Source organism: Anabrus simplex, chromosome 2 (assembly GCF_040414725.1).
Source record: "Anabrus simplex isolate iqAnaSimp1 chromosome 2, ASM4041472v1, whole genome shotgun sequence".
NCBI classification, from domain to species: domain Eukaryota; kingdom Metazoa; phylum Arthropoda; class Insecta; order Orthoptera; family Tettigoniidae; genus Anabrus; species Anabrus simplex.
The window spans coordinates 652,936,527-652,964,186 of record NC_090266.1 but is presented as its reverse complement, the minus strand read 5'-3'; the positions used below and the strand labels follow the sequence as shown (position 1 = coordinate 652,964,186).

The 27,660-nt window shown below is 40.5% G+C and overlaps 1 protein-coding gene across 1 annotated transcript in view; it reads right to left on the bottom strand.

The window, feature by feature from the left end:
• Alp12 (Alkaline phosphatase 12) overlaps positions 1 to 27,660 on the bottom strand; it is a 173,374-nt gene that overhangs the window by 83,589 nt on the left and 62,125 nt on the right. Inside the window, exons 4-5 of the mRNA XM_067141137.2 lie at positions 24,114 to 24,277; positions 5,563 to 5,776 (exon numbers count right to left, since the gene is read on the bottom strand). Coding sequence (XP_066997238.1) covers positions 5,563 to 5,776; positions 24,114 to 24,277 — 378 coding nt within the window. The remainder of the gene's footprint in view (positions 1 to 5,562; positions 5,777 to 24,113; positions 24,278 to 27,660) is intronic.

Here is a 27,660-nt window from a genome sequence, read left to right as displayed (position 1 = left end):
AAACTCCATGAAGTACTGATATACTTGCACCCCATTGTTGTACCTGTGAATATCTAGATAATGTTAGCTCAGAAGTGTACTTTTCACAGTATTAGTGAGATAATTTCAGATACTGGGGCACTCTCCAGGGTAACACCAAGGTATTTTGGTGTGCTATTGAACTTTATGGTACCTTGGACCAGACCTTGGAACACTCTGAACTGATCCCAAGTGAGTCGAAAGGTGGAAACAGTAGCTTTGTGACATTCAATTGAAGTCACCATCTTCTGAAGTAATTAAGAAATTTGCTGAGGCTAATTGTAAGTAGCTCTTCATATACCTTCACAGACAGACATACCAGATGATGGCGCGTGCCTGTATATGGAGAAGTGTGCTCCCTGTAATGTTATATTTTTAATCATTAAACGTGCAGTGACTGTGGTAAGAAGTGTTCCTTCGGAAGCTGCTGATGCTGAATAAGAACTGAAGTATCACCCCCTTCTGGAAAAGCATTTGCTGAGTGACAAATGTCGCATAAATTCCTGGACGTGATAGGGCGGTGAAGTTTTGGAGCTGGTTACCATCAGCCGACCATGCTGAGCAGGAGGAAGAGGTGTCGCAAGATTACCAGCGGCCAGACTCTCGCCCTGGTGACTAGCATTATAGAACTCAACCCTATCCCTCTGCAGTGTGCAATATGCAACAGGTGCAGTCGAATGTATAAACTGTACATTGAGTGCAACACCTGTAATGTACTGAGTCACAGGATATGTTTTAAAATCAGTACTTCAGAATACTGGGCTTTTAAGAAAGACTCGTAGAAGTGGACATGCTGGCATTGTGCTATGCCGGCCTTCACAGACTCATTCTACAATAATACCAGTGATATTCACAGTGACTCTGTAGATAGTGTAAATACCTTGAACTATACATTTGTCCATCTCACAATATTATCAAGGTCATTTTGCAGTTGCTCACACTCTATTAACTTATTTATTACTCTGTACAGCATAATATCATCTGCAAAAAGCCTTATCTCTGATTCCACTTCTTTATTCATATCATTGATATATAAAAGAAAACATAAAGGTCTAATAATACTGCCTTGATGAATTCCCCTCTTAATTATTACAGGGTCAGATAAAGCTTCGTCTACTCTAATTCTCTGAGTTATATTTTCTAGAAATATAGCCACCCATTAGGTCACTCTTTTGTCTAGTCTAATTGCACTCATTTTTGCCAGTAGTCTCCCATGATCTACCCTATCAAATGCCTTAGATAGGTCAATCGCAAAACAGTCCATTTGATCTCCTAAATCCACGATATCTGCTATTATTTGGAAGATGTTAGTCTGTTTGAAAGAGTTCTGTCAATCATCAACCACCCTTGTTAAAAGGGCTATATAGCATTTCCCCAGAATGAAGTGATTGTAACATCTTCATTTCTGAGATATATGTACCCTCATAAAAAGGAATTAAACTCCTTTTTCACTGCCCCCGCCCCCAAGTTGATTTCCCCCACCCCCAAAATGCATGTTTCTTCATCCTTAAAGGAGAGTCCAAATACTAATTCTCACGCCTGCAACATTTTTAGTTTCTGGGATATAAGTATCCTCATACAAAGAATGCAAATCATTTTTCAATTAATTCACCCCCCTTAAGTGGATTTTCCAAAGACAAAAGATTACATGTTTCTTTACTTTGAAAGAAAATTCCAAATACAAATTTTCATGTCTGTAACGTCTACAGTTTTTGAGATACAAGCATCCTCATGAAAAGAATTCAACTCCTTTTTCACTCCACCCCCGTCCGTTAAGTTGGTTTCCCCCCATCCAAAGAATGCGCGTTTCTTTATTTTTAAAGGAGATTCCAAATACCAACTTTCATGTCTGTAACATCTTCAGTTCTCGGGATTTAAGTCTCCTCATAAAAGGTGTTCAACCATTTCCCCCCCTTTTACCCCCCCCCCCTTAATGTGATTTTCCGAAAACAAAAAAATACGCATTTTTATTTTTAAAGGAGATTCCAAATACCAAGTGTTACCTCTGTAAACTTTTAAGTTTCTGAGATATAGATATCCTCATTTTAAAAATTCACCCCCCTTTTCACTCCTTTAGCGATGGAATATCCAAAAATCCCTCCTTAGTGAGCATCTATACCCTAATATAAATGTATCCCCAAAATTTTATTTCTTTATATCCTGTAGTTTTGGCTCAGCGATGATGAGTCAGTCAGTCAGTCAGTCAGTCAGTCAGTCAGTCAGTCAATCAGTCAGTCAGTCAGTCAGTCAGTCAGTCAGTCAGTCAGTCAGTCAGTCAGTCAGTCAGTCAGTCAGTCAGTCAGGACATGTTATTTTTAGATATGCCGATTTTATTATGTGCAGCAACTTATATATAATCAACGGAGATGGGGACACTTCTGTGTACGTGGGAATTGCTCTTTCACCATCTGCTGTCCACAAATTGTAGCAATATTTTTAGGAAAATAAATAATAATAATAATAATAATAATAATAATAATAATAATAATAATAATAATAATAATAATAATAATAATAATAATAATAATAATAATAATAAATAATAATCTATTCTGGCAAAATGTTATAATACCATCCATGCACTGGAATATAAAGCAGGGCAGGTCAGGAATGTCTGCAACATATAAATTGAACATAATTGCAGCCAGAATGGATTCCTGGGTTAAGCCATTTAATTCTGTTCTCTCCTGATACACCTTAAAATGTCAATTACTAAGCAAGTTCTTACATATCACTGCTTTTAAAAACTTCAATAGGCGCTCTTCATGACATACTGTGTCATCATAAACAACAAATAAATGAAAACAACCCCATTTTCAGTTTCTTCTGAAAGCCTTTTTCACTGTGCATAACCAAGGACAGCACCTCTGCGAGGTCTAAAACTGGCCTGTTCAGATGGAATGAGATTATTAGGTGATTCTTGAATCCAAGCTAGAATATTTTTCTCCAGAAGTTTGTACACAGTGCTGATTTAGTATATGGGATGAAAATGCTCCACAGCAGTTCCATCCTTTCCTTGTTTCTCAATTGCAATTACTTTATAAGCTAATTTTCTCGAGCAAACAAATTTGTTGAATAGGTCTACTATCCATCCGAATACAATAGGTCCTGAGTACAGCAGAAATTCAGAATGAATTCTATTAGTACCAGCAGCCTTTCTGCATTTTGTGAATGACAGTGCAGTTTCAAGTTCACAGTGGTGAATGGAGCAGAGAAATTAGGATTGTATTGTGCTTCTTCCTAGAGTTTAGACGATTGTGTTTTAATGAAGTGCTCATAGTCTTTGTCTTGTGGGGCTTTAGATACATTCAATAGATGCCTTTCTATGTCATCACATGAGATTGGTGGTGTCCTCGAATTTTGCGTTTGGTCTACCCCAAGCCATTCTGTTCAAATATGTGAAATCAAGGTCTCGAGTCTCATTATTCCATTTTTACTCCTCCTTTCATTAAGATGGCCCAAAAGATTGGCAGCGAGGTTATGATCTCCTGTCTTTTTGAATTCCTTAAGCAGATGACTGCTTTCCTGATCTCATCCAGGGGCCAATGACCTAGATGTTAGGCCCCTTTAAATAACAAGCGACAAGCAACAAGCAACAAGCAAGATCCCCTCCAGTGATGTGTTCTCTGAGATATCTTCTGGGGATGCTAGCTATATCAGTGGATATTACTGCCTCATGGACCTTGAGTAACATTTAGGGGTTGCAGATATTCCTGCTATTAATTCATCCAAGCTGTTAGAGAAGTGGACCCAATCCACATTTTGGAATTTCTACTGACAAACAAGTGCATATTTTACTGGTGGAATGTGAAGGCCATACGAGACGAGTATTGGAGAGTGTTGACAGTGTGTGAAATATTGAAGGACATGTCAAACAGTGCTGTCAGTATCACTTCCAGCTGAGTTGGTGATTGTAAGACAGCTCTGATGTGCTCCCAGACCCCCATCTCGCAGATTCAACAAATGTGCCCTTTCTTTTGCATTATAGTGGGGCTTGATATTATTCATTTCTATCCAATCAGTGAGTTCCCTTCCATTTTCATCATCTTTGGAATAACCCCATTCATGACTGCGACTGTTGTAATCTCGGATATACATTGACGGATGTTGTAGGGTAAAGAGAGGCTGATTAGATCATGAGGAGTTCGGAGGCTTGTAAACGTTGGCAACTCTCACATTTTGTACCAGGATCACCACAGTCATCATATTATCTGTATCATCTTTCTCCTGAACTGAGACATCTTTTTATTTGTCATCATACAAATAGGTGGCAATGCCATACTATGGGTGATTGATGTTAGCAATTAGGGTGCATCCAGGAATTTGTCCTCTCTTATTAATAATTCCCTGTCATTAACAATATGTGTTTCCTTAACAGCCAGTATATCCACTTTTACTGCACACCGACCTTCCTGCCATTCTTAAATCTCTGGCAGTACCAGGAATTGAACTTGGGTCCCCGAGAATGGCAGCTAACTGTGCTAATCATTATACTGCAGAGGCGGACATTTTAAAGTATAAAACATAGACATTTTGCATGACTATTGAGTATAAAATCTTTGACAGCACTTTACTTTTACTGAAGGAGAGTCCTTTGACATTTATTCAACAGATTCCAAGAACATTCTGTGAATGGCTCTGAAAAGAACCATTGAAAGAAGTTGACATATTGAAGTTTTATTTGTAATGAAGTACCTTCTGCAAGAGCCTAACTTGAGATGTTCCAATTAGTTCCCCAGGGAGCACCAGCAGTTCATGCTTTTAAGAAAGGATGTGTTTGAAGTTTTGAAATACCTCTGCTCTTGTGGAGGTTTCTTGCTTGCTCCCCTATTGAGGGACATTGACCGATCTTCATTCGTGATGTGGAAATTATAGGATAAGAAGAAAGCTGTTACAAGCTGGATAAATATTGGAAAAGGAAGAGACAAAAAGTCCAAAAGTCAATTTACCTATAGTGACAAAATTGGAAAGTGCTCCTGGCAACTGGAAATGATTAAATGATGATAATGATGATAACAGGAAACCAAAATGTAGCCTTACATGAATAACCACAAAAAGTTGAGACTTATAGGATGGACAGTTTCTGGAAATAATGTATTGGTACCTCCTAAAACATTAAATGAACGTAACTTAGATATAGACTTGCTGGTATCCTTAATATGTTGCTCAATAACTGAATTATAAATACTAATTTAATAATCTACTGTAAGTTCCAAGGATTAATATGCATACTGAAAAGTAGGTGCAAGGAATCTAAAACCGAAAGAAATACTTGTGTTAGAATGACATTAAATATTGGAAGCTTTCAAAACAGCAATAAAGACAAATAATTCTTAGAAATATATTAAATGAAGCATATTTCACATAACATTTTCATGATTGGTGTCACTACATTAAATTAACTTTGAAATGACTTTGAATTGATCAGTAGCATTTTCCTCGAGCTACATTTTTATCAGATGAGAGAGGCCTTCATCCAGATATCGTGTTGTGATTCACTCTATAGCTTACAACAGTTCTGAAAAAGATGTTTAGGATATTTACCCAGAAGATAATCAGTCTTTTCAACATCCACATTCTCGAGCTCCTCACTAGTTTGCACAACTTGAGACACGAACTTCCGGGATATTTTATCTTCTTTCCAAGTTCTTATAAGATCTCTTCCATCCTCACTGGAGCAAGCCCATGTATCGATGGGGTCAGTGCTTGTCCCAGTGCTGTTGGACACCAGGCACTGCCTACCACCTCCCATAATGACCTCAAAGAAGAAAGAAAGAATGAAAAACAAAATTACTCATAACGTAAATTACTATACATTTCATTTTCACTAACCGATTTGATACTTGCATATCTTCTATTTGACTTTTACTTAGAATGATATTTTTCAACATTCTTGTTCAGTTTTTCCCTGTATTGCAAATGACTTCTTTAGGAAGTTGCGTTATACTAACATCAGTGGCGTATACTGCGGGCTACCAAGGCTATTAGTGAAGCCCAAACCTCAATTGAGAATGATGGAAGTATAAAGCACATAGTAACGTAAGAATCTGACACATTGTTCCATTTACAAAACTTGAAAGCACTGAGAAGAAACGTTGCATGAATTTCTGAGAGCAAGGCATCGGAGAGAGAGATTGCAGCCTAGACTGCCCAGATTCTCGACCCTCTCCCCTCGACTTGCTTCGCGCAGCTTACTGTTCTTGTATATCTTACAGGAGCGGAAACCGGGGAGATAGGCGTGCTAGGCTTCGGTCCGTCAGGTCACGACTGCTAACTATCAACCATACGCTACTCATCGTATACCCTTCCTCACCTCATACTTCTGACTTAATTATGTAGATAACAGAGTGCTGGTATTCAACTACCGTTTACTTCTACATCCTTGAAGGAAGACAGTGCATGACTGCTGTTATAGGAGCAATATAGGTTTCTTTTTATTGATAGATCGGCTAAAATGAAATGCAATCTCTCAGGTTTAGTGTTCTCTTTTGTTGGTTGGAATCGAACCCGTGATCATGGATCAGACACCACCACTGATCTCCCGAGGAAGCTAATTAGCCAGTGAACAATGGGTATGGCTGCTGTAAAATTCAACATTTTAATTTAATAATGATGATAATAATAATGGTGCATGGCACTTTAATAGGCTTGGTGGTGACTTAATGAGGATAAAATGAGTGGCGAGAATAGCATAAATACCCAGTTCCCAAGACAGGGGAATTAACAGTATGAGAGGGTTGATTCTGAAAATTGAACCGGGGTCATCGGACCAAAGGCAAGCATTCTATCCATTTAGCCACAAAGCCGGACTTTATTTTGCTAAACCTTAGGCTACCATCTCCACTGATCAGGGGTTGAGCATTGGCAGTAGCAGAGGCCAGGGTAGTAGCTCGTGAAGCAGTCTTGACAACACAGCAGGCTACTCCAGTGGCTATTGGCTGCAGCTCAAACCGCCGAAGGCTTGACGTTCACTAAACCAACCATCGAAAAGGGGTAACCTAAGTCTAGTGGTAGCCCACGTCTTGATCCCAACATACGCCATGACTAACATAAACTGCTAGAAAAAATATTTCACATCAAATTTGCCTGCTATGTGTGATTCAATCAATCAATCAATCAATCAATCAATCAATCAATCAATCAATCAATCAATCAATCAATCAATCAATCAATCAATCAATCAATCAATCAATCAATCAATCCTGATCTGTATTTAGATCAGTCGCTCAGGTGGCAGATTCCCTGTCTGTTGTTTACCTAGCCTTTTCTTAAATGATTTCAATTATTGCGGTGGCGGGGACAAGGTTCTTAGTGCCTCTACTGCTCAAATGTTATTGTGTTAGGTTAATTAATAAGAATCAGAATAAGTTTTGTTACCTCAAGACGAGTGTAGAATCTGTGTAGATTATAAGTTAATTTAAAAGAAGAATGAAGATCATAAATATGGCTGTCAGTATGGGCATCATCATGTTGTAAGTCCATAGAGGCAGCTGGCCTGAGAGATGAAGTCAGGGTAACTCCATGTCATCAGCACAATTACAGGTCTGTCTTATGTTTCACATGATGTATTTGTAGTTTAGATTGTAAATGCTTGTCCTCTTAATATGTAGATAATCATGGCACCGCGTTAGACTGATTCTCCACGAGCAGGTAAAACGCCGCTGTTCGCCCGCTACAAACCCGCTTGCGGAACAGAACCATGGGGTATTTGTAGAGGTGACTACACGGGCGGTTTGCACGCCGCGGGTGGACGCGTCCATGAGCGGGCAGGCGTGTCTAACGCCAGCAGAGGCGTTATTCCCGCTAGCGGTAGAACAGCGAATCATATTCCACGTGGCGGCAGTGAGCAGTTCACCCGCTTCTGTCGCACGATAGGAACTGCTTGATGTGTAGTATATTCTTTACTAGCTGATGTCCCGTGCTTCGCTACGGAATTTTACATTGTATACAGAATTCTAGGTTAAGTAGTGTACACGTTGTGAGCAAGATTGTATTAAATTCCATAGCTCTTAACGTTACCCTAGCAACGCGACGGAGAAGTCGCCAAACGTCTATTCTCATATGCAACCAAACGCAGCACATTTATTTGCACTCATATTGACAGGAGATATAAAGGAATGACACACGCTACTATTTACTTATGTCAACTTAATGCAAACGCATAAATAACCCCAAAAACTTCACGAACAAATAGGCTGCACGTGCTCTTATGACAGAATCAGTAACTTTCAGGTCACTAGGCTAGACAGAGCTCTAATTGCTGTCCCTCGATATCTCGCAGTGTGTCGCGTATTGTCTCTACTGTATTTGATTGTACCTCTGTTCATTCAATTCCACGTCATAAAATACATCGCGTTTTAGGAAACACTGTAGGTCAGTGAAGCGGCTTTGGCGTATTGATAGATTGTGACGGGGCTGTCGTATTGGTAGATTTACTGGCACGTAAAAGAACTCCCACGGGACTAAATTCCGGCACCTCGGCGTCTCCGAAGACCTTAAAAAAAGTAGTTAGTGGGACGTAAAGCAAATAACATTATTATTATTATTAGGAAGGGGAATTAGGGATTGGAATGACTTACCAAGGGAGATGTACAACAAATTTCCAATTTCTTAGCAATCTTTTAAGAAAAGGCTAGGAAAATAACAGATAGGGAATATGCTACCTGGGCGACTGCCCTAAATGCAGGTCAGGATTGATTGATTGATTGATTGATTGATTGATTGATTGATTGATTGATTGATTGATTGATTGATTGATTGATTGATTGATTGATTGATTGATTGATTGATTGAAGTATGAAACGTCTCGTACACTTCTCTTCCTGAAAATCGTGTACCCGGCATCGGTCACACGACAGCCGGGTAGGTGTGAAATAGGCCTTAGATTTTTTTTTTGCTAGTTGTTTTACGTCGCACCGACACAGATAGGTCTTACGGCGACGATGGGACAGGAAAGGGCTAGGAGTGGGAAGGAAGTGGCCGTGGCCTTAATTAAGTTACAGCCCCAGCATTTGCCTGGTGTGAAAATGGGAAGCCACGGAAAACCATTTTCAGGGCTGACGACAGTGGGGTTCGAACCTACTATCTCCCGAATACTGGATACTGGCCGCACTTAAGCGACTGCAGCTATCGAGCTCGGTAAATAGGCCTTAGAGAAAGTGTCGTCACAGCGTGTGTGTGTGTGTGTGAGAGAGAGAGAGACGGGGGGTAACAACTGTTGGTGAACAGTAGGTATGTGACAGGTGGAAGCATGCAACAGTTTGACTGACAGCGTTGAGAAAGACCATGTCTTAAATAGAACATTCTGGAGGTAAGTCATATTATGTGGAAAACACAGATTACACGTCACACATGTCACGCTGTCACAAGGCACAGCGACTGACATGGACAAAGGAACACTGCCATTGGGCACCGAAAGCATGGGAAAAAATACCTGGATAGATGATTAGAGGTACCTGTACCAGTTGGTATACGCCGATGGCCAGGAACAAGTACGTAATCAACCACATGAGGCAATGAATCCGTCTTGCAGGCAGCGTACAGTTTAGGCTAGTGGTGGCTGTATCCTTGTATGAGGACTGTTCACGTGGGATAAAATGGGATCCCTGATATATCTTACAACGTCCATCACGAGCAGTGTTGCCAACTCTGGCAAAAAGTTGCTAAATTTGGAGGATTCTGGTTGTTCGATGACAAAATTCTCTTAATAGTGACGGGTGACTTTTATAACGATTTTAATATTTATATAGCGACAATTGTGTTGGATTTGTACTTTTATCAGGTTTTGGATATCAGAGGAAGTGTTTCAGCTGAAAGTGTATGTAAACGCTGAGTGTAATTCACAATAAAAATTTTCAAGTACCGGTAACTAAAACTAAGACTGAATTTTTGAAGAAAATATCACTTCCCTCAATAAAGAAGTGCCTAAATTCTGTAGAACATTTCTGATTTGGATGAGTAAATGTTTATATTTCTTTGTAAATTAGTTCTATTCATGCACATTGGTGCAACCTGAATGTAATAAAATGCAATAATCCTTCAAATACCGGTGAGCCTATTTGTGAACAGAAGTTTGTGGATGTCCAGGATTTAACACTCAATGTACTAGCTGATTTTGCTCCCCATTTTATCTTCCACGTGCAAATATTGAAATTGAGGGACCTGTTCCATTCAAACCAGAAAACCTACCTGGCAGACTGGTTTGTCAAAAATGCAGGCAGTTCTTATTTTCGGAAACAGTAACAACAAATTAATTTATTCAAGGTAAAACTGTATTTCCGACACATCTATATACACAACATAACCATAACTCTAAAACTGTAACAAGTGACTGTCTCGTGTCCGTGAACCAAAGCCTATCAAACATAAAGTTATTTCACTCAGCTAGATTTCTACAAAGGGGCAGAACGTGACATACCTCCCACCTTGATTTTTTGTTATACAACAAAATCAAAACGATCACCCCAAAAAATTATCATCATTAGATTGCTCCCTAAACCGAACTGGTACATTCACTGAACGCCCACTCCTAGTCTTCAAGACTGCAGGCTCTACAGCTGGAACGTCAGTTCTCAGGCTGACATCACTATCTCTTTCCAGATGTGGTACATCCTCTGGTGAAGACACCTCCAAGGGAAAAATTCGTTGAATAGGTCTGATGATATCTCTTCCTGCAACTCTAACTTTCACTACTCTCACGTGACCATCTTGTATTGGGATTACCTCTACCACTCTAGCAACAGGCCATTCCAGTCTTCTTTTATCATCAGAACCAACCAGAACTATATCACCAACCTTCAAAGGTTCCTTGTGTACCTTCCCAGTCTGCTGCTGCACCAAAACACTCAGATACTCCTCCCGAAACCTTCTCCTCAGCTGCTCCCGCAGGTGTTGGACGTACTTTGCTCTCTTTCTGATATCTATAGCATCCAGGTGGTCAAGATCTGCCACCCCAACTGAAAGATTGTCCTGCAGGAACATTGCAGGGGTCAGTGGTGCCAAGTCATCTGGGTCTTCGGACAGGTAGGTCAGGGGTCTGGCGTTAGCCACACTTTCCACGTCGCACAAGACTGTAGACATCTCTTCGTAGTTCAAAGAAGCCCTTCCAAGTGTCCTCCTTAATAGTTTCTTTATCATCTGCACCACACTCTCCCACCATCCACCCCACCATGCCGCAGTGGGTGGGATGAATTTCCACTGGATTCTCTGAATGGTTGCAACCTCCTTTAGCTTGCTCCAGTCTAGTGAGGCCATCAAGCTATTTGCTCCGCTGAATTTTGTGCCATTATCGCTATAAATTACACGAGGCCTTCCTCTTCTTGCGATAAACCTCCTCAAACCCTGGAGGAATGCATCTGTCGAGAGACTCAGAACCAGCTCCAAATGTACAGCACGATAGACAGCACATGTGAATAGCACGATCCATGCCTTCTCACCACTCTTCAGGTAAAGCGGGCCGGCGAGGTCCACTCCAGTTACTTCAAAAACTAAAGCATCATTTACCCTGTCCTTTGGCAGCGGTGCAGGCTCAGCCATTATCTTGTTTGACTCAAATCTTCTTCAGGTAACACATTTGGATATTACTCCACGAACTGTCTTCCTGCCTCTCAAAATCCAATATTTTTCTCTTAGCCCTCCCAACGTCATCTGAACTCCAGCGTGTGAATGTTTCACATGGTACTCTTCTATCAGAAGTTGTGTGATTCTGTGTTTGGAAGGTAATATAATAGGGTATCTGAAGTTTTCATCGAACTCCCTTCGAGTAATTTTTGTTTTCAGCCTTAGAAGGCCATCCCGATCAATGAAGGTGCAAAGTGATTTCATACTGTCACTTTCTCCTTTTCCTAGTGCTTCTGTCTGGACGAGCTTCAGAAGCCTTCCTTCAGCCTCTTCTATTTCATCAACTGTGAGGTCATCGCTTTCACATCTTATCTGCCTCAGCGTTCTGGCAACGAAGCGTAGTATCCATGCTACAAGTCTGACAATCTGAGTAAATTTGGAAAATCGTCGTAGATACCATGCTGCGTCTTGGTGCGAAGTAGTAACCAAGCATGGAGACGACTTTTTCTTCTCTTGCCGAATTTCGTCTTCGTCTGCATTAATACATGATAGGGGCCAGTCCTTTTCTTCCAGCTTTAACCAACCTGGCCCCTCCCACCATCGGGAGTCAATCAGAGATCGCACAGAAGATCCTCGCGATGGAAGGTCGGCAGGATTCAGGTCACCGGCTATGTGTCTCCAGTCTTGTTGTCTCGTCAGTGTTCTAATCTCTTTCACACGGTTACTGACAAATGGACCCCACGAATCATTTGTCTTGATCCAGTGCAAGGCCGTAGAAGAGTCAGTCCAGAAATACTCTGGGATATCTTTACCTAGAGTCTCCCTCACACTGGCTGCCAAACGGCTCCCTATACAACAAGACAGAAGTTCCAACCTGGGCATTGTTAAAGTCTTCAGAGGCGTAACTCTCGACTTCGCCATGACAAGTTGCACCAGAACAGATCCTTCCAGTCCACTTCTCAGGAAAATAACTGCGGCATAGGCACTTTTGCTGGCATCACAGAAGGTGTGGAGGCTCCAAGTTTCTTCAGTTTCACAAGCACTTATGCGTCTTGGTACCCTCAACTCAGAAAGCTGCGGAATTTCTTGCTCCCACCTTTTGAATTTCTTTTGCATCTCTTCAGGCAATGGATCATCCCATCCCATCTTGAGGTTCCAACTACTCCGTATAAGAAGTTTCGGGATCAAAGTAAACGGACATGAAAATCCAATAGGGTCAAAAATCCTTTGGGCCATAGACAGGATCTTTCTTCTGGTGATGGTCCCGGTTTCAGTCATCATTCGAACGTCACAGAACAGTTCATCCTTCTCTTTATCCCATAGCAGGCCAAGAACGGGATTAACACTTTGCAGTCCTATAGTTCTTTCCAAGCAGTTACTTTCCCAGCCTCGAAGTTCGAACTTTGCTTCTGCAAGAAGTCGTGTGGATTCATCAATGAACTGAATCAATTCTTCTACAGTGTCAACGGACGCAACACAATTGTCAACATAGAAAGATCTCTTTAGCATTTCAGGTGTATTCCTTAATTCGGATGGACTCTTCTCCAGAAGAAGAGTGAGTACAGCACTCAACAAAAAAGGGCTACAGTTGAGTCCAAACACTACTCTTCTATGCCTAAAAACCTTGAATTTCCCTTGGGAAAAATCCTCCTACCACAGAAACCTGAGAAAGTCTCTATCAGGTTGAGCAACAGAAATTTGAAGAAAGGCCTTCCTGATGTCAGAAACTACACCTATTCTCCCACGGCGAAATCTTGTCAGAATAGGTGGAATTTGCTCCAGTAAATTGGGACCCTTTTCTAGGCACTCATTCAAAGATGGAGATCCCTTACCCTTGCTGGAGGCATCGAATACCGGCCTGACAGATGTAGTGGAGTTGTCTTAGAAAACTCCCCGGTGTGGTAAGTAGTGGCATTTCTTATTCATTTCTTTGAGTGGTACTTCTTCTATCACTTCTTCTTGTTGCCATTCTTTAAGTACCTCATCATAGTCACGATACTTTCTTTCACAGATCAGTTTCACTGAAGTAGACCTGCACCTCTTCTCAGCAATTTCCAGGTTTTCTTGCAGATCTTCGAACCTCTCATTCCAAGGTAAGCTGACCTCATAGCGTCCCTCACTATTAATAGAAACGGTACTCTTAAAATAGTCAAGTGTGGCAATTTCCATTTCTTCTCGGGACTTCTTTTCCACGGGATCTTTGATTCCAAGAGTGTCTAATTTCCACAGTTCAGTCACACTAGAATTCAATGTCAGCAAGGATGTTACAAACATGTTAGCGCTACAGGAGGAATGACGACCCGCCAAACTTCCCATAACAACCCATCCCAAACGGGTTTCTACAGCTACTGGCCCACAGTTCAAAGTTTTAATTCTCCCAGTCAGTAACAGCCCATACACGTCAGCTCCCAGAAGCAGTTCAATTTCAGGTCTATTGGGACCACAATCAGAAATAAAAATGTTGTTTTGTTTCAGTTCCTTCATTAAGGGACCCCTCTGGAGTCTAGGAATTTCACCACAAATCACAGGCTGACTGAGCACAGGAATCTTACAACAATATTTTCCATCCATGCTGCAGATCTTCAACTGGTAGGTCGAATGCAACTGCCTGTCCGTTTCGGCACCTCCAAACAAAGCATGAGTTAAGGTCTCTGTACCTGAGGATTGAAGTCCAACAGACAGAGCAGTTTTATCCAACAAATAAGATCGCTGCGATCCACTGTCGATCAAAGCCCTGACGATGCGTTCTTGTCTTCCGGATAGGATCTTCACCATTAGAGTTTGAAGAAAAACCTCTTGACCATAGCTTTGACTGCTCAAAGTAGCACCGTGTCTTTCCGTACTTCGCTCCTCCTTCTTCTGCTCTTCATTCGACTCCTTCGATGGCAAGTTTGGACACATAAGAACACGGTGTCTCTTCCCACATACCTGACACCGCACAGTCGCTTTACACGCCTTAGCCGTATGACCTTGTTTCAGACACTGGTAGCAGCACCCCGTTTTCATCAATATACTTTTCTTCTCAGACAAAGTCATATTCTGTGCCTTGAAACAATCGTTCGTATCATGATTTCTCTTACAGAAGACACAATTGCTTCCATTTGATGAACTTCTTGCTTCTCCAGAAAACAGATTACTAGCAGTAGGTATAGATTCAGATTGAGGTGACTTGCTCTTCTGCTTTCCCGGTTTCTGTGAGGATATGTGGAATCCCCCTTGGGCTAGAGAAATTCTCTGTTCTCCCTCCACTTCATTCTTCAGGAAAAGTGATAGCTGTGACAATTTCTCACATTAAAGATTCTCTGCTGTTTCACTGATAGGCAAAGAACTAGCAGTTCTTAACCACACTCTTAGCAGATCTTCTGGGAGCGATGATTCAACTAGGGGGAATAAAAAGGCTGCATATTTATCACTGGTCATTCCCAACGATTCCAGCGACCTAAGATGCGACTCTAATCGATCATGGAGTTGCAAGGGAGTGAGTTTCTGAGTCGCTGTGAAATTCTGAATAACTAATCCTAACAGTTCGCGAACATAAAACTCCACCAATAATTCTTCTCTTCCGAACCTACTCTGTAAACACTGAATTGCTTTCCCATAGTTATCAGCTGTAGGCGGAAAGCTATTTACGACGTCTCTCGCCCTGCTGCCCTCCGTAGTAGCTTGAATTAGGTACTGGAATTTATCTTCCCTTTCTATGTCCGGATCATCGTGTACCCTACGGAACTGGCTCCAGAAACCTAACCAGTCCTTAACTTCACCACTGAATTTCCTCAGTTCGATCTTAGGCAACTTAAGTTTTTTCTTACCGGAACTGGAATTGTCACTCAACACATCGACACCTTCACTTGAGACAGTTGCTACATTCACTGCATACGAGTTCTCGACGTTCTGACGTGCTTCGTCTAATTTATCGCGGTATTCTTGCACTTTATTTTATTCACTTTCATAATCTGTGTCATCGCTACTGTTGAGAAGCACGTCTAAAACTTTATCATCAGCTTCTTTCAGCTCAACAGCCAGTCTTTCTAACTTAGTTAAATATAATATTACCTTGTCGAGTTGTGTTTCCGTCATCAATGAGTCAAAAGTCTTCGTAAATGCTGCACGTATGGGTTTCCTCGACTTTATGAGTCTCTCCATCTTGACTTGCTTACAGCTTCTTCACGTCGAATAGAATCCGTCCTGTCACGGTCGCCACTAATGTTCCATTCAAACCAGAAAACCTACCTGGCAGACTGGTTTGTCAAAAATGCAGGCACTTCTTATTTTCAGAAACAGTAACAACAAATTAATTTATTCAAGGTAAGACTGTATTTCCGACACATCTATATACACAACATGACCATAACTCTAAAACTGTAACAAGTGACTGTCTCGCGTCCGTGAACCAAAGCCCATCAAACATAAAGTTATTTCACTCAGCTAGATTTCTACAAAGGGACAGAACGTGACAGGACCGTTTATTCACATCAGAAAAATAAAATCAAAATTAAGAAATAAATTACTGTGTGTAAGAGTTGAAGCAATACCAATTACCATGAATTACCATACCAATTACAATTAAAGTACCGTTCTGGGTAAAATCTCTTTCTCTCACGAACTACCTGAGGTACCGGTAGGTAATTTCTCTGTCATGAGCTCTTAATTTATTTGACGATGTTCCTTCTTTTCAGAACTTTAGTTTCTTGTGTTTTTATTCAACAGTGCATAGTATTAGTAGACTATTGAGTGGAGTATCCACTCACGTTAATGCAATACGGCTATGGAGCCATGCTCTGCATTCGGCTGTCTGGTTTCCTGGTTTCCTGTTGTTTCTTGTTTTCATATCCAAGCAAATGCTGGGCTAGTTCCTATTCTTATTCCTTCCACCTCTACCCAATATTTCATTCACCATCATTTATTTATTTTTACCATCTGGTTTACGTCGCACTGGCACAGAAAACTCTTAGGGCGACGATGGGATAAGGAAGGGCTAGGAGTGGGAAGGAAGTGACAGTGGCCTTACTTAAAGCACAGCCCAAGCATTTACCTGGTGCGAAGATGGGAAACCATGGAAAAATATTTTCATGGCTGTCGACAGTGGGGTTCGAACCCACTATCTCCTGAATGTATGCTGAAAGCAGCAACGTGACCTAGACTGTGCAGACACTTGCTCGGTCATCATTCATTTGATCTTCAGTAGCTCCTCAACTGAGGTTGATGTCAGAAGGGGCATCCGGCGATAAAACATGCCGTGTAAATTCATCTCACCTCATCCCAGATCCCGTACTAGGAAACAGGACAAGGGGGTATGCATACTATTTATACTTCACCGACTTTCTTTCGATATTTGAGCTGAGTTTTATCGGCTTACAAGCATGGTGTGTTGACAACACTGCTCACAAGCGAACATTACAGGAACCTGCTGGCAGACCATGTTCACTTCTTTGTTCACCTCCAGTACCCTGCAGGCCACCTACTACAGCTAATCGCTACCCAATTGTGGCTGACTGGTTTGGTGAGCACTCCATGGATGTGAAGATGTTTGCCTGGCCCCCGAGGAGATCTGATCTCAATCCCAATGAGCACATCTGGGATGTTGATGAGAGGGATGTACCTCTCCTGGACCCTGCTCCGAACAACCTTCATAGATTATGGGAAGCTATGCACCGATCATAGATCAGTACGGCTCCCCAGTGCTTCCGGTATCTTGTGGAGTTCATGCCCCGCCACATCGCCACAGTCTTCAAGGTAAAGGGGGGTGATACACTCTACTAGCCAAGTTCAATTGCTCATGAGTATAAGTAGAATGATTTCATGTGAACTGGAGCACTTTGGGGATGGAAGCTAACTTTCAGCAATATTAACAAAATATTAGTTAAACGTTCACATTTTTCTTGATTGTTATCTTTTCCTAGAGATATGCAGTTATCACCTTTTATTGGTTTTTGCTGTGTATGATCTGTTTCATTATGTTCTTCTTATTAATCCTGAATTTTTAAAGTACAGTGATTATTATTTTAAGGCCCTCTTAAAAATCCTTACATTTTTCCACATTTGTGATATTCCTGATTAAGATCCATGTTATTCTTTAGCATAGAGTTTTTAGGTTTTGCTAGTGAAATGTCACTTTGCTTAATAAGGCTAAGATGTTCAGGAGATATCCATGGTGAGCTGTCGGTTCTCTTAGCTTTAGCATGTGTTCTATGACTCAATGTTTTCTGTTTTTGAATACTTATAGGTAGTAGGCTATAATATAATTTCGTGTGGCTATTTCTAGCCGAGTGCAGCCGTTGTGAGGCAGACCCTCCGATGTGTAGGTAACTGCGTGTTATTGGGGTGGAGGATAGTGTTAAGTGTGGTGTGTGAGTTGCAGAAATGTTGAGGACAGCACAAACACCCAGCTCCTGGTCCATTGGAATTAACCAATGAAGGTTAACATCCCCGACCCGGCCGGGAATCGAACACGGGACCCTCTGAACCGAAGGCCAGTACGCTGACCATTCAGCCAACGAGTCGGTCAGGTAGTAGGCTGATAAACAAATTATACATGATGTCAGTCTTAATACTCATGCCGTTTATGATCTTGGTGTTATGTTCAATGCTATTTTTAGGTTCAGGTCTAGCATCATTTCCATGTACATTACTTGTTTCTAGGCATTTTAGTTCTGAAGATTGTGATGGGGATCTGTAATTTGGCAGATTAGTATCAAAATTAATATTTTATAATCTCTTATATGGGAACTGACATTTGAAAAATATTAACATATTTCAGGATTATTTATAGACACAGGATCTCTTAGAGTGCAAGTAGTGTCACATGCACATGTTGGATATTCATTATTGCATTGTTTGAAATAATAACAAGATAGAAGGTTCATGTGTTTTCTGTTAAATTGGTCATTTGTGTAAAAACTCATCAATTCATGTTTGAATTAGAAAATGTTCATGTGATGTTATAAATTGTATGGCATCATTCCTACTTGGATTATATCCTGCTATTAAATCAGTACTTTTATATTTGCTATTATTGAATTTCTCTCTATACATTTCAACCCATAGCAAGGTATGATCAGGTTTGCAATTCATTTTCACATTTACTTTCCAGCTGTTTGAAACATAAATTCCTAAGCCATCTGCAACTTTGCCATCTCTCTGTGAAAAAGACGCTTATATAGTTTGGTATATAGTAGTTCACCTCAACACTCTTTACCTAGGTTTCTGACACAACCAAGACCTATAACATGCAGCAGAATGTCTGTTTTCCCAGGTTTGTTTCTTGTACTCCTGTTTGCTCTAAGATTTCGATGAATTGGTAGTGTTGTTCTCATCCAGGTGTGAATCAGTTGTATGCAAACTGGGTTTCTTTAATAAGAAATTACTTACACAAACAATAATTTAAGTTCTCAGTAGCTTAACAGTGAAATAGAAGAACTTTTTGGGATACTTCGATGTTGCATTAATACCTTTACTGTGCCGTTACACTTGTGTCATCACTCTGTAATTTTTCTGATGTCATCAATGTTCTAAATTTACACTGACTGATGGTTTTCATTCTTCCTTATATACATTTTACAGCAATTTATTCAAATATATTTATACCCATTACTCCGCAGATCTCTAGCCATCTTGTGGAGATATTTGTTTCCAAATGTCCGATTTTGAGGTCTATACAGGTCGCTTAGATGCTGAGTTACATAAATTATGTTAGCTGAGGGCTGCCCTTGTCTTCCTTACTGCAATCAGTTCATCCGTTTTCAGATAGCTGTAAAATTTCATAAGGGTGGAGGACGGAGTTCTTGTCTCTTTTAGGGTAGACAATGACACATGTCAATATCACTGTCATCACTGAGCTGAGACACTCCATGAATTTCTAGTTTGTTCATGTGGACGTACTGCTCGAGGTCCTGATTTTCCTCTCTTAGCTTGGTGACTTTTTCATCTCCTGCTGACTTTTCCCTGTCGAGGACAGCAAACCTATATCTTCAAACGTTGCTACTTCAGCCATTGCGTTTTTAAAGTCTTCTGTAATTTTGTGCAGTTGACGCTTAATATCATAGCAATTATTTGCACAAACAGTTACATATTTCTTCATTTTTCCTTGCTTGGCTTCAGTTCCTTCTGGTTTGGACAGGCGTTTATGCATTTCTCTTACTATAGATTCCATGTCTCCAAGGCCTGAGACCAGATCGCCCTTCACACTATCACACTTGCCGCATTACCACTTCTTAGATTTGACCTCATGTAATTTTTAAATGATCTCTTATTTAAACTGACACGTTCAATGATGTTTACCATCACAGATGATGTAGTTGTCCTTGGCATATTGCTTTTTTTGCACCAACTACACGCAACTAGCTGATTTCTGTCTACTATTTTAGTTCCACTTATACTGAATGTTAATTTAAATTCTACGAGGTATATTGTAACCGTTCATCACTACGCCATAGGCATGTTACGAGGTCCAGCTAATACAATATGCCGTTTTCTGCGACATTCTGCGACTAATAGTGTCATAATAAGCATTTTCGTCCAGCCCGGGATGCAAATGGAACTCGGAGAACGGGGTCTCATTACGCGAACCGAGAGATAAAGAGCTGCGGACAGTGAGTCTTCGAAAAAGCGCTCTCACTTCGACATGAGAGAAAGAAAAGACCATGCCACGCGCAAAGAGGATATTTAGGTCAGAAGGCGGAGTTTATCCCGGTGTATTAACACGAGAGCTAGAAAATCTCAGCTAATTCCCCGCAGATTCATTGATGCCAACACATGATCTTCACTTGTTAATAATAATAATAATAATAATAATAATAATAATAATAATAATAATAATAATAATAATAATAATAATAAAGGATTGGATCTAACCTATGGAAATTTATGAGTAAGGACACGTTTGAACCAGTGTATTTTATGTTAAGCAATGATACCGAAATATGTAAAACATAACGAGTGGATCAGCAATGACGCACTTGATCTAGATGCGGCTAATAGGAGCCAGATGTTACGGGTTTGACCGTGTGATAGAGAAGTAGGATTCCCCATGGAACGATAAAAAGGCGCCAAATTATGAAGGAAAGCCTACGAGATTACGAGCGATCCCACGATGCGATCTGAATGAAACTCAATCAGTAGGTAGGAGTAATGGGCTATAATTTGACACCTTACTCGAATCTGAAAAGTAATTATTAGCGGAGCGATCTTTCAGAAGGGGCAGAGTTTACCACTTCCACTGCCAAAGGACCAGCTACCTATAAAAGAAACAGCCAGGCTAGGCTTTGCACTCACTCACTCATTCACGACTCAGTCACTCATTCGTTTGTGTACTCGAAGCAATCTCCATAGTTCACAGTATACCAAGTGTTGTGCATTGATACTGAAGAATAGCAGGTTCTATTCAAATTTGAAGAGTAATGTTCAAGTGAAGTCTGTTTATATCAGACAGCTCTACGTGGAATATAATCCGATCGTACGGGACGACAGCAGGATTGCGGTGTGCGAGTGTAGGTGCTTGTAATTCTCATATTTATATATTCGCATATTATGGGAGTGCAGACGGTTAACAAACAGTGGTGGCTCACATGAATATATTTAAAGAACGGGTCAAGCTTCCAACAAATCACTCTTACGTAAGTGAGGCGTAAACATATCCTACGTAGCCTATGATTAACCTGTCGCAATCAAGAAAATTATAGTGTTGAGAGACATCATACGATGCAATAGGAAATGCTAGATTAAGCCAGGGAGTTCCGTTTAGTCAAATAAGTAGTGCTCATATAGAAAACACATATTCTTGACTAGTGCCATGTGACAAATAAGGGGATAGAAGTAACGATTTCCAGGAACGTTTTCGCTGCTTTGGTAGACTACTCGAGTTAATGAGTGGATCTATTATTAATAATTCATTTTGAATACATACAAACAGTATTCCACTAACCATTTTTCCCGTTTGTCCAAGTGTATGTGAACGTGCATTGAATCCACGAGGGGCCGATCAGAACGCGCTATGTGCCTGAATCTCCAGGATTAGGATCGTTCAGAACGCACTTGTGTGCCTGCGACATTCAGAGGCCACCCAGAACTTCTACGGCACTTTTCAGATCACGCCATCATGAATGGGACCAAGCAGATGACGAACCGGGGACTTTCCGTTAACAAGGCTAAAGTGATGACAGCTTAAACATCCCATATGTGCCTTCCAATGACAGACGACTACAAGCAGAAGTGTTGAGTACGTTTCCAATTTCTAAAGCATGAATTAGTACGCGAATATTAGGGGATTATTTAAAGTACCTGGTGAGATAGATTCTTTTAAATGTGCGATGTGGTTTGATGTACGAGAGCATAGGGGAAGGAGAAATAAAATGCAAAATGTAAATTTTTAAGTAGATAATTTTTCTAAAGCATGTAAATAAATTCAGGATAGGTGAACGCCATAGGCTTGTTCGAAGGGAGTGAAGCTTATTATTAACGGGTTTCTTTTTATGCTTGTTCTTCAGTGGCTGGGTAATCACAATTTTATCCCGGGAAATTAATGCATGGCTTAGTTATAAGGCCCAAGTATTTGTTGTGTGCGAAGCATTTAAAAATGGGATTAATATTTCAATGGACTTTCCAAGATACCACAAGCTCCATGAGCTATTACAAGCCGTCAGAATATTTCGAGATTAATTTGTTCAATGCTTCACTAGTAATGTAGATATTATCCCACCTGTAATCTTAAGGCTGCTGACCAAATGATGTCGAAGATATGACATCGGGTTTCCATCCATGATTTAATTAGTACGCGAATATTAGGGGATTATTTAAAGTACCTGGTGAGATAGATTCTTCTAATTAAATGTGCGATGTGGTTTGATGTACGAGAACAGAGGGGAAGGAGAGATAATTCGTGTGACAATGAGTGAAGTGACAGGCCGGAAATATGAGAGAATAAAACGAAGATTCTAATTATAGTCAGGGTGAAAGAAAACGGGTCGTCGATAAAATGTTATTTAATAATAATAATAATAATAATAATAATAATAATAATAATAATAATAATAATAATAATAATAATAATAATAATAATAATAATAATAATAGAGCTCGCTCCCCTTTACACTGTATTAAGACCAACATGCATAAAATACCGTGACACCAACGGTGTAGACCCTGTGTGCCAGTAGATAAAGTGACCCCACCCATATTTTCTTTTATTCAATCGAATATATGGCTTTCAGATTGGGCACCCCGAAGTCCGAAGTATCATGGATTCGACCCCATGTTACAGTGACAAGCATGGGTCACTATCAACATATCTGGAAGGGTCGTCATTCTTATGTGCATTTTGTGTGTGAAGTGTGGTACTTGTTGTTGTAATTTCAGGTATTCTTATGCTTATGTTCGTGTGTATTATTGTGCTAATGGCGTCTTACAGGAAATCAACGTTGTTGGACCGCCTTATGATATGTTAAGATAGGACATACTTGATGAAAATTTATAAGGCGATGTGATAGTCAAATAAATCTAACATGCAAGATATGGTGATATGATGTTCATGAATATTGGAAATATGAGCAACAATGCTTCATATAACGCCTCACCACCATGCAAGTTAATGAATGATTGCGTTCATGTCACGAGAGGTGCCACTTTCCCTTGTACATATTTAATTAGATGTTGTTGTGCAGCGATGTAAGAGATACCAGCGGGTATTGGTGATAAGGAAAGAGGACGCCCTTTCTACAGTGATCAGTGTAATTATCTAGATGCGTATTCATATTGGGAGCGCCAAATGAGAGTCAGAATAATAGAGACTGACGGGACATGGAGACACTCTACAGATATTCATTTATTGTGTTTAACCCTATGGCATTACCTGGTGTATTTTGTTTTATCCAGTGCGACTCTATCAGTAATTAAAATGTATGTTTTTGATTGGGAACAAAAATCTTCTCCTTTAGTAGTTAGCGTATTCCTCCCATGTCATAGAACACCCTACTTTGAATATATTTAGTTTAAGTGCCCAGTTTATTTACGAACAGACGATCGACCCGTATGCTCTTGAGTTTAGCTGTGGATTCAATGAAGGTACGGAGGATGGGACTTCGATGCCCAGGATCGATTGCCGAAGTCCTCATTCAACAAATTTCCATTCAAATAATTTATTTGTGAAACTTAGTTATTTTATCGATGCCCTGTGGAGCCCGGGACAGGTGCAATTTACACATTTTCTTGGAATTGGCTATACGTCGCACCGACACAGACAGGTCTTATGGTGACGATGGGATAGGGAAGGCCTAGGAGTGGGAAGGAAGCGGCCGTGGCCTTAATTAAGGTACAGCCCCAGCATTTGCCTGGTGTGAAAATGGGAAACCATGGAAAACCATCTTCAGGGCTGCCGACAATGGGGTTCGAACCCACTATCTCCCGGATGCAAGCTCACAGCTGCGCGCCCCTAACCGTACGGCCAACTCACCCTGTGGTATGTACACCTAGCTGCCTAACAAAACTTACAACATTGTCATCCATTCTTAGCTGTGTACTTATCCACTATCTTAAACTTTTTGTACCTTAATGGATTTTCCAGGCTCATCTTCAATTAGTTGTCTGGCAATGTCCTTACAGTGGCTAGCCTCTGGAGGCATTGTAGCTTCACACTCCCAGCTTCTCTCCGGTGAATGGGCATACAGTGCACTGGGTGTAGCATGAGTCACTCTAGTCGTGGTCACAAACCCTGAAATATAAACACGCACTTCTGACACTCGTGGCAGAAACATAACTTTCGGCTCAGGAGTAGGCGATCACAAAGGATAGGATATTTATAAATCATGGAAAACTACTGAGATATAATCTGTATACTTCAAGCAGGTATGTGTTTAATCAACATTCTTAATCCTACACCAGATATTATTTCAACTGGAAAAATGAGGATACTATTCACTCTTGTCTCCTCATGACTACAAAATCATTACCTACTTTGGAACATGCATGAGCATTTACTGGTTCACGGAAACAAGTGGTACATGACCTTAGCACAAACTACGATAGATAGCATTAAAGGAGGTCAGCATTCTTCAGTCACTCTTTAGTATAGTTAAACCAGAATAAAAGTCAGGAAGGGGCAATGATGCAATTCCATTTGGAAAGTCATCATGACATTCAAAGCCAGCAAAATCAGCTCCTAAATGCAAATTTCTTGATGAGTGGAAAGAGCAGTGTTTGCATTTGCTGGTATGCGCGAACAACTGTTTTCATAAACAATGTCAAGTAGCAGCAGCAGTAGTAGTAGTAGCAGTCGGAAGAGAAATAGGTATTACTTAACCCACATCCCAAACCTAATATCCTGGTTCATTGCAAGTTAATCTGTCTTATAACAAGTTTCTGTCTCTGATCACATTGCATCTCGTTTGGAATGCTGAGAATCACATTGTCAGAATGCTTACATCCATTTTGTGCATTTTTCAACAATAGAACTTCGGGCGAAAAGAGAGTACTTGTTTGCTGTCGATACACAGATAAGCTCTTCTCATTTGGTAGTTTAATGCAGGTTATGCCACAAGGAATGCAGACTGTCATCCAAGCTCGAGGAGGCAATACCTTCTACTGATGTGGAACATTAGCATTACTTTCAGCATTACTTTTTTGTCCTGATAATTTTTTATTTCCTTAATAGATAATAAATGTATGTTTCAGTACTTATTGTACTTATTGTGTAATTAAAAATAATGAATAATACTAGTGTATGCATACGTCTTTTCCGGTTTCGCTAAGAGATGGCGCCAGCGAACAGACCACAGCGTATGAATTTGACACATACTGTACGTCAGTTTGTTCGTCTGACATTAACCTACCAACACACACAAGTTGAGTCCGCCAAACACTAGCGTCTGAGTTGTGACAATTTAAAAACCATGCTTTGTGTCTGGTATCGCCAACAAATGATTAATTTAAATCGTGCATTGATCGAAAGACGACCGGAATGGGCCAGAAGACATGGTAAAGTGATTTTGTTACACGACAATGCGCCGTCTCACACAGCAAAACCAGTGAAATATATCTTGAAATCACTTGGATGGGACACCCTTCCGCACCCACCGTACTGCCCTAACCTGGAGCCAGCTATCACCTCATTGCATCAATGGAGCGCGCCACACGCTTGCAGAGCAGCACTTCAGCAATTTCGAAGAAGTTGGAAAACGGCTCGACGAATATTTTTCCGCATAAGGCAGGCAGTTTTTCTGGCATGATATTCATAACTTACCTGAAAGATGGGCGAAGTGTGTAGAAGCCGATGGCCAATATTTTGAATAAAGAAAAATGAATTTCCCTTGAAAATTACGTGTTTTCTTTACCACAAAAACCGGCAAAAACTTATGCATACACCCGGTATATGCTCCTGTGATTAGTGTTTAGCTCTTAATGTCACTTCCCCTAGCGGGGGGGGGGGGCACACAGAGAGGAGTATTTCATGTCGTCACTGGTGCATCTATGCGCTCCTCTTACGACTGTTGAATAGTATTAAAGTATTTCCGAGACCAGCCATGGACCAGCTGATGCATCAGAAAGAGTTAATTTAATTTAGAATAATAATTTTTAATAATGAATAAAGTGTCTACTTCTGAACAATCAAGAATCTTTTCATTTTCAGTAAAATTTTGACAAAGTAACTTGCAATGATAACAGAGACAATGCCTCGTGATTGGATCAATTTTTCACCGAGTGTAGTTATTGGAGTGAATGAATTACCTTAATACTTAACGGACACTGGGGCAGAAATTTCTAATTCCTGTAAAACTTAAGATATCACCTTAATATTTGGTTGGCTCAAAGTATGTATTAGTACGAATATCTGTACCAAATTTGATCAATGTAGCTTTACTAGTTTCGTAGATATTAATTATTTTCCAATATTTGTATGCAAATTATTCAAATATTCTAAATGTCAAGCGCATGAAACCAATCCAGATAGCACATTTTTTAAATGATGTTCTAGTACCTTATTCTTATATAAATGAAACTGTGCATCATTTTTGAGATTGTACTATTTACTGTGGAGATAGGATTTTTCCCCTGCCGAAGTTTATTTTTTGTAAAATTATTGAACTTTTAAGGTTTGAAATTCTTTTACAGGCAAACCAGAACTACAATCATAAAAGTAATGCACACGTTTATGGATAATGTACTACTGGTATGGAACATCCGTCCGGCTCGTTGGCTGAATGGTCAGCGTACTGGCCTTCGGTTCAGAGGGTCCCGGGTTCGATTCCTGGCCCGGTCGGAAATTTTAATCGCTTTTGATTAATTCGCCTGGCTCGGGGACTGGGTGCTTGTGTCCGTTCCATCACTCTCCTCTTCATATTCACTACCATCCACCACAGAAACACGCAATAGTTATTATATCCCTACATATAGTGTTGGCGTCAGGAAGGGCATCCCGCCGTAAAACAGGGCCAAATCCACATGTGCTACACAGTTCGCACCCGCGACCCCACAGGTTTGGGGAATGCGGTAGGAAAATAATAATAATAATAATAAGTACTATGGGACATTCATGTGAATTTTCAAGATAATAGTCCGGCTCCATGGCTAAATGGTTAGCGTGCTGGCCTTTGGTCACAGGGGTCCTGGGTTCGATTCCCGGCAGTTCAAAATTGGTTAATTCCCCTGGCACGGGCACTGGGTGTATGTGTCGTCTTCATCATTATTTCATCCACATCATGACGCGCGGGTCGCCTACGGCCGTCAAATCAAAAGACCTGCATCTGGCAAGCCGAACATATCCTTGGGCACTCATGGCACTAAAAGCCATACGCCATTTCATTTATTTTCATAATGTATGTGCTGCGGGTAAGTATATCTCCAAATATATTATCACATAGGAGGTTTTGTCCCGGCAACGGCGATTTGTTGGAACCATACTTCACATAACCGAGGGTGAACTACCACAGTGCAGGGAAATCTATGTATATAAAATTGGATGTTGGTATGTTTGAAGCTAATAGACTCAAAAACTACTGGACCGATTTCGCTGACATTTTCACAGTTTGTTCTTATTACATCTGAGAGGGATTATGAAGTGGTTTGAACGAAATCTGATTGGTAGTTCGGCAATAAGTG